Source organism: Brassica napus, chromosome C8, assembly GCF_020379485.1.
Source record: "Brassica napus cultivar Da-Ae chromosome C8, Da-Ae, whole genome shotgun sequence".
NCBI classification, from domain to species: Eukaryota; Viridiplantae; Streptophyta; class Magnoliopsida; order Brassicales; family Brassicaceae; genus Brassica; species Brassica napus.
The window spans coordinates 46,403,383-46,419,942 of record NC_063451.1 but is presented as its reverse complement, the minus strand read 5'-3'; the positions used below and the strand labels follow the sequence as shown (position 1 = coordinate 46,419,942).

Sequence of the window (16,560 nt, the reverse complement as noted above, 5' to 3'; positions counted from 1 at the left end):
TTACGGAGGGATACGTACAAATTAGCGCGTGTCTATTTACATGTAGATTTGTGAGTGAACTTTTCACGCGAATTAGGAGGTGCCTGGAAAAAAACTTCTTTTCTTTTTGCATTTCGTGTTCGGTCTTTATTTTTTAAAAGATTTGTGAGTGAACTTTTCACGCTGAGTTAAAAAATTTCGCTTACCCCATATAAAGGTTATCTATAAAGTGATGGACGTGAGAGCAAGATTAACGGGGTGCACAGAAGAGACTGCTTAGCAAAAAATTAATATAATAGTGGGTGGAACCTATATAAAAACTAAGCAGCTGTGTTTCTGGTGTTTAATTAAGCATTGGTGTTTAATTAAGTACCGGTGTTAGCATTGTTTCGCAGGCCCCACTGATACGTAGCGGTCCGCGATTAGTTCGTTTTTAATTTTTTTTTTAAATCAGAAAAAAACCTAAAAAAAAAAGAATTAAACACTTCATTTGGGGCGCTAGGGTTAATGGTGCTCTAATGGGCTTATCAATCTCAAAATTTACGCTTTGTAAGCCCGATAAACTAGAATAAATACTTGCAAATTAAACTGTTATCAGTCTATCAAACCATATTACAAAATTTTGTCCTCACTTGTATGATTTAATTTACATGTCCTGGGATAATCGGTTTTTAGTTGTTTGTTTTTCCTCACTAGCTCAATTAATTTTAAACAAACGAATAAAGGGGGGGGTGTATTGAATCTGACATTTGAAATAATTTGATTTTTAATGAGTTTGTAGACGATTGCAGGAGAATTAGAGAATTTAGTGTGATTTTTATTAAAACACTCTAGAATCTCATCTAAAACAGTGAGATTTGGATTTTTATTTTTATAACTAAGGAACTCTCCTCAAACACTCTAGAATTAATTAAAGTACTCTAAAATCTTCAACTTAAATTTTGTTCAATAACAGTGGATTTGTCATTTTAATATAAATCACTTGAAACTCTCAGGTGAATACAACCCCTGATTCAAAATAAAGTTAGAGAGATTTCCGGCAAAAAAAAAGTTTGACGAATCTTTTAGCTTGATGACACAATAAAAGCAAAAACAAAATAAATCAAATAGAATTAGTTTTTTTTTCCCAAGTTGCAAGCAAACAATTGGAATAGACCCCAAACAAGAAAACAATGAATTGTCCTCATGTTTGTCTGGTCTGTAAGACTGTAACCATTGCCCATATCACAATCTATTACGAAGGGAAGTATATATAGAGGTTAAAACAGCAAGAGCTGTGTCGTGGACTTGTAGGTTTGTCAGGTTCTTGAGTTTTGGTTCGTCAAGATCACTTTAGAGTGCCCGTAGGAGCGAAGCTGGGGCGGTGAAGAGGGGTGGATATGGGTTTATTTATTTAGCTAAAACATTTCAGTAAAAAAATTCACATAATAGTATGCCTTCAATTATCTTTGATACTAACATTTAAACTAGCACAATATCGAAAAATACAAAACAGAAAACTCTTAGCCATACATATACTATTATTGTTCATTTATATCATGTAAAGTTCATATTAAAACTTACATAAACAAAACGAATAAATGACAGTACACTGTACACCACTAATCACCAAATTTTGTAACACAAAAGGACTAAATAAGAATTTAAAAGTTTACAATTCATTTGATAACTACATATGTACATAAGATACAATAGAGTAAAGATATATTCACATTTCAAAACTCTTTCCTTTTTTTACAGTGATGTTATTTTCACTAAAGACACCGAACACTGAAACACTCACAAACCCTTCTCTCTCTCTCTCTCTCCCTTTTTACTTTACAAAAATTCCCAAATCGGACACTCAAAACCAAAAATTATATAACAGCCCCTTTAAAAACTACCCTCTTCTTTCATGACGTTTACATATTTTCCACCAAAATATACACCCAACATGATCACATCATTAATCATTTCCTAAACCTTTTTAAATTTCTTTTTACCCTTTCTCTGTTATATATTTGCATTTATCTCTCGTTTCAGCGTTTTTGGGAGACTCTTATGCAAGAGTCGGAACGCTGCTGCGTCTGTCCCTGTCAAGGCAGTTGAATCCAACGACTCGAACCGTAGGATTGTTCCCGAAGTTAGTACTCACCCGAACACATCCACCACCGTTCCTTGGAGACGACGGCGGTGGTGGCTTGGTTGCTCGTGGAGTGGACGGAGGAGGAGCCACCACGAGAAGCTCGTCCCGAAAGAGTAAGTCTTTTGTTAAAGGGTTAGAAACTCTAGTCGGCGGCGACCCTGTAAAGAACAGCGGCGGCGATGACGTCATCTTCGGGTCTTGTTCATAACCATTACCCTGTAGATAAATATATGCACAAGATCAACCTCACATATATAACAATTAACATAAAAGCAAACTTTATATGTAAAATATGTAGCTATATCATCATTGATTATTACATTAGCGAGGATGAAATCAAATATCTTGCCTCGTGAATTCGATTCGCATAGATCCATCTGCTGACTTAATAAAGCAAAACATAAAACAAAGAGTCAATCATTTTGATTGATGACATGGAAAATATATATGTCATGAAAACGTTTGATGTTTTTTTGAATAATAAAAACGTTAGATCTTATTCATAAGAGAAAGAAAGCATGTTACCTGACTTGCCATCGAAGAGATCGAGCAAGGTGATGGTTGTTGAGTACACCGACACGGCGTGGTTTAGGGCAAACAACGGTGTCTCTCCTCATCTCGGAGTTTTGCTGGAGTCCACAGCTGTTCATCATCATCTTCTTCTTCTTCTTAGTTGCTGCTCTAAGGAACCTATCAAATTAACAAGCAAAAGAATATAACTTCAAGAGAGAGAGATCGATGAGAAGAAAAAGATATTTATATGATAATGGAAGAGAAGAGGTGGTCAAACGGTAACGTGTTTCTTATGGAGATCTGGTCTCAATACCCTATAATTTAATTAATTAATCAGGAACCTTATTCATTATTGAATTATTTAATTAAGATATTTAGCCACTTGACAAATCCACGATAATATTTCCTGAGGAAATTTATTAATTAGTAATTTATGAATTTAAAAATATATAGTGATCCTGTCAAGATCATAGTGGAGACATGGTTTTTCTTTTCTTTATTTAAAAAAATTAGCCATGGGAAAAAAGTCTAACTCCAACAGTGAGAAATTCATCTGCTTGATTTTGATGTTAGAATAAAAACATCTGGAGAAGAACATAAACGATGATCTAGCTAGATGAAAATGGAATATACGTGAAGAATCCGGAAAATATTAGTTTGAGATCCATATCTATTACAGGATCTTCAGCAGAGACACACAGATTCAGATCAGTTTTAACTCACACTAGATCAGAAAACATCAGATGTGTCCGAGAGAGATTACCTGAAACTAATCGTCTTTGGAGAAGTAGCTTTAAGATAGATCTAAAGAAAAATCTAATGGCTCTTAGGTTAATAGCAAAGGCAGGGAGAAAAGAGATAACCTGCACACAACAACGCAATGCTACGACACGGGCTGTGGTAGCTCGTTTGGTAAGAATTTTGGGGGCCAATTGTCATGTTCTCGGGTTAGACGCCAGGTGGAGGGGAACTGTCTATCTTGTCATCAAATGCGGTACTGGGTGTTGGGCCTTGTTCCCAGCCCAGATATAGCCCTCCCGGGTGAAGTGGATCGCTGCCTAACCGGGCCCAAGGAATGATCCATATAATTGGGGAACAATAGATTATAAAAAAAAAAAAAAAAACAACGCAATGGAATCCTTATTTATTTATTTATTTTCATTTATTTCTATATTTATTTCTCTTTTTGCGTAGTAAAACGCTTATCAGTTATTCAATTTTTAATTAATATATTTCGTAACTTTTTTGAAATCTTTTAAATATCTGTGTTGTATACAGCTTCTTTCTTCAGTTGCATTTGTTCTGTTTCGCCTTATTGGGTACAGCCGGTGCCTAACCCCTCTCCTCGTAAATATCTATCAAATTAATGTCACCGACGATTTAACGTACTTATTTCATATTGACATCTGATTTCTTAACAGTCTTATTAGCTAATCACAAAATATTGTCTTTTAATATTATTTTAGAATTTCTGATAGAGGACATGTTTTGAAAATAGTTAAAGCTAGTTTTTTCACTTTACAGAAAGTTTTTTTTGTTTGAAAAGTAATTTAGATCATCAGACACTCTATAACTTCAAATATGAAAATTTTTTATTTTCAAAAAGAAACTTTATATTTGAAGTTTTTCTATTCAAAACTTCAAATTTGAAGTTTCATATTTTTCTTTGCATTTTGGTCCCTACAACCACACATCACATTTATGATTCATAAATATTTTCTCGTTTATTATTTAATCTTTAAAAAATTATATCTCATAAATACTTTAATTTTTTTTTTTCAGATTTTAAATTTTACACATAAAATTAAATAAAACTTTAAAATAAGATTTAAAATATGTTAAATTAGATTTAGACAACAATAATATACAAAAGAAACTTAACAAAAAAGATTTAAAATTACATGAAATTACATAAATTTAAGTATTACAACAACACTAATAGTCAAGTAAGTTTGATCCGGAACCTTCAAAATTTTCGAATATATTTTCCAAATTTTTTTTGTGTAATTGAAGATGGTTGTTGTTGTTTTTGATATCTTTTTCATACAATTATTTCTTATTCATATTGAATATATTCACGAGTATTAATATTATCGAAACAAAATTAGTTTTTAGCAATATTTTATGTTTCTATTTTACTTTCTTGTTTCGATCTAATGTATTTACAAGTATCAATATCATCCGATTTCAACAACTTTTAGCTCGTAATCTACAAAGTAAAAATGAGGAGAGCCATTTACTTCAAAATGCACTAATAGATCATATATGCATTACGAAAATAATTTTATGGAATAGTATGGTATTTTGTTTGAAGTTTAATATTAATTAAGTTATTTTTATTTTTATTTTTTAATTTTAATAGAATATTTTATTAATTAGTATTTTTGTAATATGTTTATATATGTGCTAGTTATTTACAAAAGTTTTGTGAATTCAAATTAGTTATGATAAATATAAAGATCATATTATAAAATATAAATAGTTTTGAAGTTAAGTTTGAAGTTTTGCTTTTGGAGAAGATCACCTTTAAACTTCAAATATAGAGTTTTGGAAAGTTAAAAATAAAGTTTCTTTATCGAGATGCTCTTACACAATGTTTTAGACTATTTTGATATTTTGTTTTATACTATTTTGATATTTTGAAAGTTATAGATTCAAAGTTTCATACAAATGTACTTAACCATATAGACTACGGATTTTTATTTTACATACATAGCTAAAAACACTCAAACTCTTGCTCAAATCCTAAATTGCGTCATGTTGAATTTTGTTTTTTCATCGATCTTTTCTTTCTAATCTGCTGATAGCTTTTTTTATAAACATTTTGCTACATGCTGGGTAAAAGTGATAAGGCAAGTAAAAGAAGTCAATATCATTTTCAAAATAGATTAAATCAATTCTGGATTTGTTGGAAGTTCTTATTTTATGTGGTGGTGGTGGTAATTTAGAGAAGGAGAATAATGTGCACAAAAAAAGAAAAGGAGAATAATAAAAACTCGCCGTAAAGCACACGTACAAAATCTTTCAGAAATTTGAGAAGTGCCACTAGAGAAAAAAATGATGATCATTAGAAGACAACAAATGGAGCTGGAGAAATACAGTGGTGTGGAGAAATGAAAAAGACTCATATCTCACCTACTAATCTGATCAGTGATGAGTTTGGTCTTTCTTATTTTTTTATCTATGTATTTATTTTGTTTACTTTTGATCTATATATACTTTATCACTTTTAATTTTCTTCTACGCTTAACCAAATTTGTCTGATTTTTTTGGAAACAAAATGTCAAAACATGTATACCATTGAAAATGAAGAAATGTAAAAGTTACAGTGAAAGATAACAAAAACGTCCATAGGAGAAAAAAAGAAGAGATAAACACGACAAAAGACGCTAATGGAGTTTATCTACAAAATAAGGTTGATATGTTAATAGTACTTATAGAAAACACATGTTTTTCTTCAATTTGTGTTTCATATGTAATAAATTTTTATTTGGTTTTGAAAGAAGATCAATATTTTACGTTCAGGTTTTATATTAGATCTTTATATTATGCAATTGTAAGTTATAAATATCAATTTAAAAAAAAAATTAAAATGAAAATTAACATTGTTAAATTTATATTTACTATATTTAGTGTATATATACATACAAATAAATAGTAACCGTGCGTAGCACGGGAGATATACTGGTAACAATTAAAGTCGAGACTAGAGACTCGAGACTCGAGACTCTCTATAAACACCTAAAATCCCTAGACCTGGAAAACAAAAATATCTTCATCGCCTCTCGAAAAACCTAGCGCAGCAGTCGCCATGGACGAATCCGCCAAGAAAGTAATTCTTCTTCGATCCTTATCGCTTTCTGAATTATAGTTTCTTCTTCGTAGGATTAGATCTTTTGTAACGTAGGGTCTGGAATTGAACGGCAGTGATGCAGAGATTCGAAAAAGCAGGTTCGTTTCTTTTTGAGATTTGTATCTGTAATTAGATAAGATCATGTGTCATGGTAATTAATGAATATCTTTGCAACAGCATTAGGAGAATTTCCGTTGAAGGATACGACACCTCCCTTCGTCTGGAGGATGTCGATGAGGCTTTGAGAAAATATTTTGCTTCATGTGGAAAAATAATTCATGTTTCTATTCCCAGAAACAGTGACTGGACGATTCTCTGCCAGTTTGTGGCTTCCCCCTTTCCCTCAAATTAACTGCTGCTTAACTATATACTTAACTTGTTTGCTTTTGTTTTACATATACGCCTTCGTTTATTTTAATGATGAAGATGAAGAAAAGGCGTTGAGGCTTGATGGAAGTGACATGGGAGGCAAGATTTTGCAAATCAAGTCTTACCCGTTTCACGAAACTTACCTTAATCATGCCTTGGACCCGATGAAAGGAGTCCTTAAGTACCAACACACGTAAATTATTATTTTTTTCTCTTTTTGGTTACTTATTTATTATTGGAGAATTGTGTCTGTCTTGTTGATAAAATGATCTCCTACAATGTTTATTAGGGCCAAGGTTACGGGATATGACAATTCCCTTTCTCTCGATGCTGTCCAGAAGGAGATAGAAGAATATTTCTCTGCATGTGGTTCTTTTGTTTACCCCCACAAAACCTCTGCTCGTACTACCAAAATGTTTGCGTCTTCTTCTTCCCAGTTTTCTTGTTAATATATTAATTTATCCATTTGCTAACTAGAGAATTGTTTTTGAGTTTTTACAGCAAATCTTATATTTATCTCAATGGTCAAGAGGCTGTAGACAAGGCTCTGGAACGTAGTGGAGGCTTGAATCTTGTAGTTACTAAGGTTGAGCCAATTCCAAAAACCCCAGAGAAGTCTGGCTACATTCCCCCACGTACGTAAATTTGATTCTTATTCTATTTTTTTTAACCAAGTAAAACCTTTCATTAATTTGTCTGTCTTTTTGTTTTAGGTATCTACGCTCGCTTCAAGGAGCAGATAGATGATCCTAAACTATATTTCATTATTGATCCTAAGAGTGAGACTTCGGATAGGGAAATCAGAAGAAGAAGAAAAAGACTAAGACCAGGGAGGGAAATCAGAAGAAGAGGAGTGAGACTACGGAGGGAAATCAGAAGAAGAAGGGCAAGACCAAGGAGGGAAATCAGAAGAAGAAGAGCAAGACCAAGGAGAGAAATCAGAAGGAGGAGGGAAATCAGAAGGGAGTAGTAGAAATCTCTTTCTGAGGAGAAGACATATGCTTTTTGTGATATAACTTGTGTGCAATGCGACCCTTCTTTTCTTGTCTGGATACTTAAATGTTTTATGCTCTTGTATTTGTGTTGATCTTTAATAACCTAAGACGGATCAGATTTAAAACCCCCCGCCCAGCAGAGACTAAGTCCAAGTAACAACCTTTTTATCAACCACCTCAAAGAACACTTTATTAGCCGATAAATAAGCTACAACTTGAGATCATATGATTGATCTGATCTCTAGTTTTGTAACGTATTAATGTTTCATTATTGTTCACGCAAACTATATGTTAGTATCCTGAGTATAAATAATGTGTATATTTGCAGTTTCTTTTTGTCACTGAAGTAAATGAGTACATACCTTGAAAAAGAACAACTTATCACTTACTTTAGGAGTGTTCCATACTTAAAGATTCCAGATTAATTTAATGCAGTCCACGGATGAACTTTTTTTTTTCAAATATTCAAATAAAGTTCATGAGCTCTTTTTTTTTCAAATATTCAAATAAATGTTTTTCTTTTCTTTTTAAAACAATATAAATACAAAATAAAAAATATTCAATAAAAATTTTAATTGGAATTATTAAAAATATTAAAATATACTCCATCTGTTTTTAAAAGAAAACTCATTAAATATGCATTGTTTTTTGTTAATAACAATTTTTCATAATTTTTAGCCAATAGAAATTCAATAAACACCATTAGTTTTTTTGAAACTTACAATTTTTCATAAAATCATACATTGAAAAAGTAAAAAATGTATCTTTTTGAAACAAATTTTTTTTCCAGAACATACATCTTTTAGGAACGGAGGGAGTATCTATTATATTTTAATTAATATTATAAATTTTAAAATAAAATTATGTTCTATAATTTTTTAAAATTTAAAACTATAACTTTCTAAATATAATTTTTGTATTAATTATAATATTATAATTTTGATATTTTTATAATTATATAAAATATAAATATTGTTAATTTATTATTTAACTGTTGCTGTATTTGGTAGTTAACCAATCATAAGTATTCCACAAACGCATCAATTTCTAACCGCAGAACCAGTCGTACAAATCTCTTAAAACCGCTAGAAACCGCATCCGCAACCGCAGCTGGTTTGAACCAGTCTTGCCCTTAAAACCGCTAGAAACCGCATCCGCAACCGCAGCTGGTTTGAACCAGTCTTGCCCTTAATTGACCCGAAATCTAACTTATGGGAGAACAAAACATGATGCGGAAAAAATCATTTTGATCTATATTTTTACTGCAATTTGATGTTTCAATTGACGAAGACTAAATGGAGTCATTTTGTCTTTAACGAATGGTTTTTGATAAGTATAAAAATATCATTAATAATTAAGTCGTACATATACAAAGAGTTTGCCTTCTGCCTTTGGATGGTTGTTTTGTAATACTTAGATGTAATCAATTAAGGTTTGGAAACCAAAAATGTTTTCAAATGTTTTCACCTAATATTAGATGTACACTTGGTTATCAATTATGAAAATATAATCAATTACTAATCTACTACTGAGTCTGAGGGTTTAGAGACAAGCAAATCAAAAGATAGAAGAGAGCACTGAGAAAGAGTATGAATGGAGTCGGAAGCACGAATGCTATTTGTGTGTGCTCTGGTCGTGTTTTAGCTTTGGGTTGGGAGCTCTGTTTTGCTCCTCTTTCTCTACCCTTTATAGCTTTTTCCTTTATTCTCTTTTGAGTTTCGAATTGTGATTGACGCGTGCTCCTACTTCTGTGTTGGGAAGTACGTTGTCCAAGCTCTTTGGATTCTTTTTTTTTTTTTGAACATTCTCTTTGGATTCTTTATGCTATAAAACCAGCGTTAAAAAAAGAAAGAATATGAAAGTAGATTGTGTTCACAAGTTCTTCAAATCTTCTCTCGGTGGCCACATAAATCAGCACCGTCAAGGTATATAATATGAGAAACATTACAACATTTTTTGTTGTTGTATATTGATTTCGGTTCGGTGATTTTAGAGAGAGAATTAGGATCGCCTATCAAGTATCAATCATGAGTCATGACTCTAGGATAAACATGAAAGTGTGGTAGTCAAGAACTTGGTGTCTTCACTGCGAATAAATGGCACGGCAATCCATAGCCACACACATCAAGGTATTCACGGTCTTCTGTATATTCTAATCTAAACAGAACAGGGCAAAAAGCAGCTTCCTAAGAAGTAAAAGAGTTTTTTTCTGGAGCTTACAATTTTATCTATCTCAACTCTTAGTAATTCTTATTGGATCAAGGATTTGAGAGGCTTTCACTTTTTTTTTTTTTTTCAAATCTCCTCTTATTATATCTAAGCATATATATGAAATTCAAGCTTATTAGATTAGTCATTTGTATAAATTCTCTCAAATTCCAACTTATTGAAAAATATGGATTTTGTCAATAAAATCTAACAAATAGGATTTGGATGATATTTTATAGTGAAAAAAACAATGATCGAAATACCACCCTTCTATGATGGTATTTGAAACTTTTTTAAAAAAATATTTTTTTACTTCACATTAAAAAAAATAAAAACAAAATGTTTGAAATAAATAAAATAAAAAAATTTATTTGAAAATCGATTTTTAAAAAAGTTTTATATATTTATATGTTTCATAAAACATCAAGATTATCAAATTATAGTAATTAAAAATAATAATATTTAAAAATTTTAAAAAAAATTCAAACACTCTGAAATTTCTTCAAAACCCCATAAAATTTGCAACAAAACTTTTGTTAAATATTTACTCAAATCTTGGTTTTTTTTTGGATTTAACCAAATCTTAAATTCTCACGAATGTTTGATTCAATAAGACCCCTTAGTTTTTAGCCTTGTTCAAAACTACGCTCGGCGTAACGCGTGCGGTCGGATGACGCCTAGCACCGAATCAATAAATCGGAGATTATACATGGATTAATCAGAGATTTATTTTAGGGCATTTTTATATTATTTTGAATATATTTAATATATTGCTACACATTACAAGAGATTCATGGTGGTGTGGTGGTTTAGTGTTGTTTATTAACACCTCCCAACTCAGGTTCGAGGCAAATTCGGTGCGAATTAAATGTATTTTCGAGTTTTCATTTAAAGAGGGGCAAATTCATCATTTACCAGCCATCTTCTTCCTATAGGGTTTAGTGTTGTTTATTAACACCTCCCAGCTCAGGTTCGAGGCGAATTCGGTGCGAATTAAATGTATTTTCGAGTTTTCATTTAAGGAGGGGCAAATTCATCATTTACCAGGCATCTTCTTCCTATAGGATTTATTTCTCTGCAATTTTAATCACGACGGCGGCTGATTTTTTTTTCCGATTTTCCATCATCTCCTTGTTTATTCTTGTTGTTTTAGCACCTATGTTATATATCTTACGTAGAACATTTGGTTTCTGGGTTAAAAAGAACAAAAACTTGAGATTTCTCCTACCATCCGATTTTTTTTCACCCAATTAGATTGAAATCCACGGTCCACAACCGTTTAAAGTTTATCCGCCACGTTCTCGGACCAAGCCGCCGCGTTTTAGAACAAGGGTTTTTAGCAATGTTCTAAAAATCACTAGGCGCTTTATAGAGTACTAGCGACTAAGCGGATTATTCGGGGCTCGCCTAGGCGTTAGCAAATTATTGATTTATTTTATATATTTTTTCTATATTTATATGATATATTTTAGTTTTTAAGTTAAAATTATTGTGATGAATTATCAAAATTAGATATACAAAACTAAAGAAAGTAGACAAATTTGTAGATTTGTAATAATATTATTGCTTAATTTAACATATATATATAGATAATTTAGATCGTTTTAACCAATTTAAACCGATTTAAAACAGTTTAAACCAATTTGAATCAAATAAATCGGTATAAATCGGATTTTAAGAAAATCGTTTCGGATATAATCGATTTGCCCAGGGGCCTAGGCGCCGCCTTGAACGATTTTTAGAACCTGGGTTTTAGTTACTAAACTTGCTATCAGGAATCAAGCAATGCTTTAGGCCGCTCATTATGGAGTTCAAAGCCTTGCAGTCTGGTAGTTTTTATGGAGTTGTTGTGCAAGTTTCTCTTTATTTCGCTTTCTGTTTTGGCGTTAGCCTTATGGCATCTACTGATGTCTTTTCTTTTCTTGTTGCTGTTCTTTTGGATCTTGGTTCAAGTCTTTTGACTTTGAAGTTTGAATGGAATTTATTGACAAAAAAAAAAAACTTGCTTTTCACTTTGTAGCCCCAAACAAAGTAACTAATGCAGCTAATTATTATTTAATTTACTTTGAACATCCACACAAAAACAACATACTTGAGGTTGCATTTAACATCCAGACAAACAAAAAAAGAAGAAGGTTGCATTGCATTCATAATAAGTTAATATCATAAAAGAGCATGTCTTCTCATAAGATAAAGATTTCTACTCCGTAATCTTACTCTTCTTCTTTTTCTGATGTCCCTCAATAACTGAAACAAACAAACAAACAGAAGAATAAATGAAAGGTTTTACTTAGTTAAAAAAAAAACAATAAAGAATCAAATTTACGTACCTGGGTTATTGTAGCCACACTTGCCAGTTTTTTAGAAGTTGGAAAACCCCGAGTAACGACAAAAGAGGAATTACAGAGGTTGATAGAGCAGATGGACTATTTTTGAGATTGGATTTTGATCCATTACAGGAATAGCTGTGAACAAATTACTGGAATGTAGATTTTGATCTGTCCTGAGTTGCTAAACATCAACACAAAAACGACATAACACATTAAATATCCAGACAAAAGAAAAGAAGGGTTGCATTGCACACAAGTTAATATCATAAAAAGCATATGTCTTCTTCTCCTCAGAAAGAGATTTCTACTCCCTTCATCTTCTGATTTCCCTCCCTAGTCTCACTCATCTTCTTCTTCTGGTATGCCTCCCTGGTCTTGCTCTTCTTCTCCTTCTTCTTATTCTTCTTCTTCTGATTTCTCTCCGTAGTCTTGCTCTTTTTCTTCTGCTGATTTCCCGCCGTAGTCTCAGTCTTCTTCTCAAAGACGTAATATATATTTGGATTTTCTATCAGCTCCTTAGGCACGACAGTAAAGTTATCTGAAACAAACAGACGAATAAATGAAAGGTTTTACTCAGTTGAAAAAAAACAAAAAAGAATCAAAGAATCAAATTTACGTACGTGGGTGCATGTAGCCAATCGTGGGTATTATTTTTGGAAGTGGATCAACCACAGTAACTGCAAAATTCAAACCTCCTACAGAACGTCCACTACGTTCCAGCGCCTTTTCTACACCCTCTTGTCCACGGACATAAACTCTGGCTGGGCTGTAAAAAAAAAAAAACTCAAAACAAGCTTCTTTAGTTAGCAAAAAAAAAAAAAAAAAAAATAACAAGCAAACTGGTGGGAGGAAGAAGAAACAAACGTAATGATAGCACCAGAAGCGGTTTCGTCTCGGTAAACAAAAGAGCCGATTGCAGAGAAATATTTCTCTAGCTCCTTCTCGATAACATTGATAGGAAGGAAATTGTCACAACCCGTAACCATGATCCTAATATTGCAGGAGTATCATATTATCAACATAACCAGGCACAAATCTCTAATAAAAAATAAATAGACAAAAAAAATGAAAAGAGCAATTTACGTGTGTTGTGGCCGATAGAGTCGGCCTTCTTTCATCTGGTCCAAGACCTCATTAAGGTGATTTTGGTGAAACGCGTAAGACTGAATTTTTAAAATATGTCCTCTCATGTCACTTCCATCAAGCCTCAGCGCCTTTTCTACATCTTCTTCATTAACATAAATTAAGGCATAACTGTAAAACACAAGAAAACAAGTAGATTTTATAGTTAAGCAGCAGTTAATTTGAGCGATCAAGCTGGAGGAAGATGCCACAAACCTGCAGAGGGTACCACTATTCTCGTCTATGGGAACATAGACATGTATTATGTTTCCACATGAAGCGAAGTGTTCTCTCAAAGCATCATCGACATCTTCTCTAGGAAGGGAGGTGTCGTATCCCTCCACCGCAATCCTGCTAATGCTATATATTGGAAAGGATATTAATTAATTAATTACCGTGAGACATGAACACATGATCTATCTAATTACAGATACAAATCTCAGAAAGAAACGAACCTGCTTTCTCGAATCTCTGCATCACTATCCTTCGATTCCAGAACCTACAGACCCTAAGGTACAAAAGATCTAATAAGTAAATTCTACTAAGAAGAAACCATTACTTGTGAAAGCGATAAGGATCGAAGAAGAATGACTTTGATGGCGGATTCCTGCATGGTTAGGTTTTGGAGTTGCGATAAGATTTTCTTCCGGTTCTAGGGTTTAGGTCTTCATGGAATCTTTTATTAGTTATCTGGTTTGGGGCCGTAAATTTATTTCTCGTTGGGTTGTGTCTTTAGTTTAGGCCTAGTTTAGGCCTGTTCACTCATGTAACAATCAAGTGTTTGTTAGTTGAGTAATATGGGGTTTCCCCAAAATAACTCTCAATATTTTTTTTTTTTTGCAAATTAATCCACGAAATAAAAAAATTTATGGGTCAATCATCTAAGATTCAATCAAACCGAAATATAAACAACCATGTGTTTCGTTATGTTCACAAAGTTACTCTGTATAGTGTGGCTACACTGTCCCGTTGTACGTAAATTTGATTCTTGATTCTTTTTTGACAAAGTAAAATTAAACTTTGAATTGTTACAAAAAGAAAAAAACTTTGAATTTAATTCGTATGTTTTTTTTTGTTTTAGGTTTTATCTTGGATCGCTTGGCAGAGGAGAAGCGCTTGGCTAAGAAGCAGAACACTGTCAAGTAAAAATCTCTTCTCTTTGGAGAAGACATATTGCTCTTTAATTTGTGGTATTAACTTATGATGCAACGTAACCTTTTTTCTTTTCTAGCTCAGTAATCATTAATATGTAAACTTGGTTGGCTAAATCAATAAGCAAGTTTTTTAGTTAGCAATTTATCATCATTTAATTAAAAGAAATTCAGAAGCCGCAAACCTTTTGATAGCGCGACTGCTGCTGCTGTCGTCTGCGTAAACAACAACACCGTCTAGAGAGAGATGTTTATCTACAGCGCTACTGATATCAGCGGGAAATGTCAAATCCTATAATTTCCACCCTAACAATTTTATTTTATTGCAGGAGATGATATTATCAACAGGAATAAGAATAGAATAGAGAAAAAAGACAAAAATAGTACTAAATCAAGTTTATGTTCCCAAACTAGCATTCAAGATCAAAAGTCACAAAAATAGCACTTAATGTTTTATCAAAAGTCACAAACTTAGGGTTTAAAGTTAAAGGGTGGGGTTTAGGATTTATGGTTTAGGGTTTAGGGTTTAGAGTTTAGGGTTTAGGGTTTAGATTTTAGGGTTTAGGGTTTAGGGTTTAGGGTTTAGGGTTTAGGGTTTAGGGTTTAGGGTTTAGAGTTTAGGGTTTAGGGTTTAGAGTTTAGAAATGAAGTTTTAGGGATAAGATTTCAAATTTTGAAAAATAAAAAAATTAAAATTTTCAAAAGATAAACTTAGAAAGGTGCTATTTGGAAGATTTGCCCATAAGAATAACACTGCCCATAAGAATAACACGTGATCTTACAAAGAAAAAATGAAAAGCAAATTACGTGCGTTGTGTTTATTTGTCTGCGGCTGTCATATGCGCCAGCTCATTATCAAGGTCTTTTTGGTGAAACGGGTATGCCTCAGTGCGTACAATCCGTACCAGGCTCGAACCAAAAAAAATTTGTTAAACTTTTTATAATTGGTTGAATTAATTGATTAAATGATAAATTTTTTAGATAACAATTTTCTAAATATTTGTGCTTTTAAGTAAAACTACTTAAAATTAAAAAAACAGAGGGAGTATTTAATTGGATCTAAATTTCTAAAACCAGAAGGATAGGTAAAACCAACCCAAAAACCCCAATGCCTACCTAGTTAGTAGCTTGGGTGCATAAGCATGGAGAGAGTCTTGGGTATTGATAAGGTAATAAAGTGTAACATTAAGAATGGTTTGATTGCAAAATGGCAGAGATATGGATGGAGATAGCTATGGAAGTTTTTAATGGGAAGAAGGGAATTGATAAGATGGAATACCATGATCAAAGGCTTAGCTGCACACGGACATGGAAATTATATTTCATTTATGGAATATAGATTTTGATCTCAGGCATTGAGTTACTAAACTTGCTTTTCACTTTAGCCAACCAAGTTGCCATAGTGATATTATTGAGTTTATCATAAACATCCACAAACACACAAAAATTAACATAACATTTAACATCCAGACCAAAGAAAAGAAGAAGGTTGCATTGCATCACAAATTAATAGCACAAAATAGCATGATCTTCTCCTCATCTCTCTACTCTGTAGTCTTACTCTTCTTCTTCCGCTGCTTCTTCTTCTTCCTCTGCTCCTCAGCCAAGCGAGCCAAGTGAGCCATGCTACCTAAAACAGACAAACAGACGAATGAATGAAAGGCGTTTTAAGTTGTTAAAATAGAATCAAGAACCGAATTAACGTACGTGCGGGAGAGAAGGCACATATGATCGGTTCGTGTGGCAAAATCCGGGTAACTACAATGTTCAATCCTCCCACAGAACGTCCACTAAGTTCCAGCGCCTTCTCTACAGCGTCTTCTCCAATGACATAAACGAAAGCTTCGCTGTAAATAATCATACAAGCCACAAACCTATTGAGACCATCACCGGTCTTGTAAGCAAAAGAACCAGC

General features: G+C 32.7%; 3 protein-coding genes across 6 annotated transcripts; 1 reads left to right on the top strand and 2 right to left on the bottom strand.

The window, feature by feature from the left end:
• Positions 1–1,666: 1,666 nt before the first annotated feature.
• LOC106414092 lies at positions 1,667–3,371 on the bottom strand. The gene is made up of 3 exons (XM_013854803.3): positions 2,630–3,371; positions 2,425–2,488; positions 1,667–2,320 (listed from the first exon to the last, which is right to left on the bottom strand). The coding sequence occupies exons 1-3, from the start codon at positions 2,758–2,760 to the stop codon at positions 2,018–2,020; spliced, it is 498 nt and encodes a 165-aa protein (XP_013710257.2). The 5' UTR covers positions 2,761–3,371; the 3' UTR covers positions 1,667–2,017.
• Positions 3,372–6,304: 2,933 nt separating this feature from the next.
• Positions 6,305–7,959, top strand: LOC106414007. Of its 4 annotated transcripts, none has more exons than XM_013854724.3 (6): positions 6,327–6,568; positions 6,648–6,791; positions 6,897–7,032; positions 7,129–7,254; positions 7,341–7,474; positions 7,553–7,959. In XM_013854724.3, the coding sequence occupies exons 2-6, from the start codon at positions 6,749–6,751 to the stop codon at positions 7,807–7,809; spliced, it is 696 nt and encodes a 231-aa protein (XP_013710178.1). In that variant the 5' UTR covers positions 6,327–6,568; positions 6,648–6,748; the 3' UTR covers positions 7,810–7,959. The 4 variants fall into 4 exon arrangements, with proteins under 4 accessions (XP_013710179.1, XP_048621262.1, XP_013710178.1 ...); XM_013854723.3 differs by having other exon boundaries at positions 6,355–6,449; positions 6,525–6,568; positions 6,648–7,032; XM_013854725.3 differs by lacking the exon at positions 6,648–6,791 and having other exon boundaries at positions 6,305–6,449.
• Positions 7,960–11,914: 3,955 nt separating this feature from the next.
• Positions 11,915–14,174, bottom strand: LOC106414695. The gene is made up of 7 exons (XM_013855301.3): positions 14,087–14,174; positions 13,950–13,993; positions 13,711–13,854; positions 13,456–13,626; positions 13,237–13,362; positions 12,993–13,138; positions 11,915–12,910 (listed from the first exon to the last, which is right to left on the bottom strand). The coding sequence occupies exons 1-7, from the start codon at positions 14,105–14,107 to the stop codon at positions 12,663–12,665; spliced, it is 900 nt and encodes a 299-aa protein (XP_013710755.2). The 5' UTR covers positions 14,108–14,174; the 3' UTR covers positions 11,915–12,662.
• Between the last annotated feature and the right edge of the window lie 2,386 nt (positions 14,175–16,560).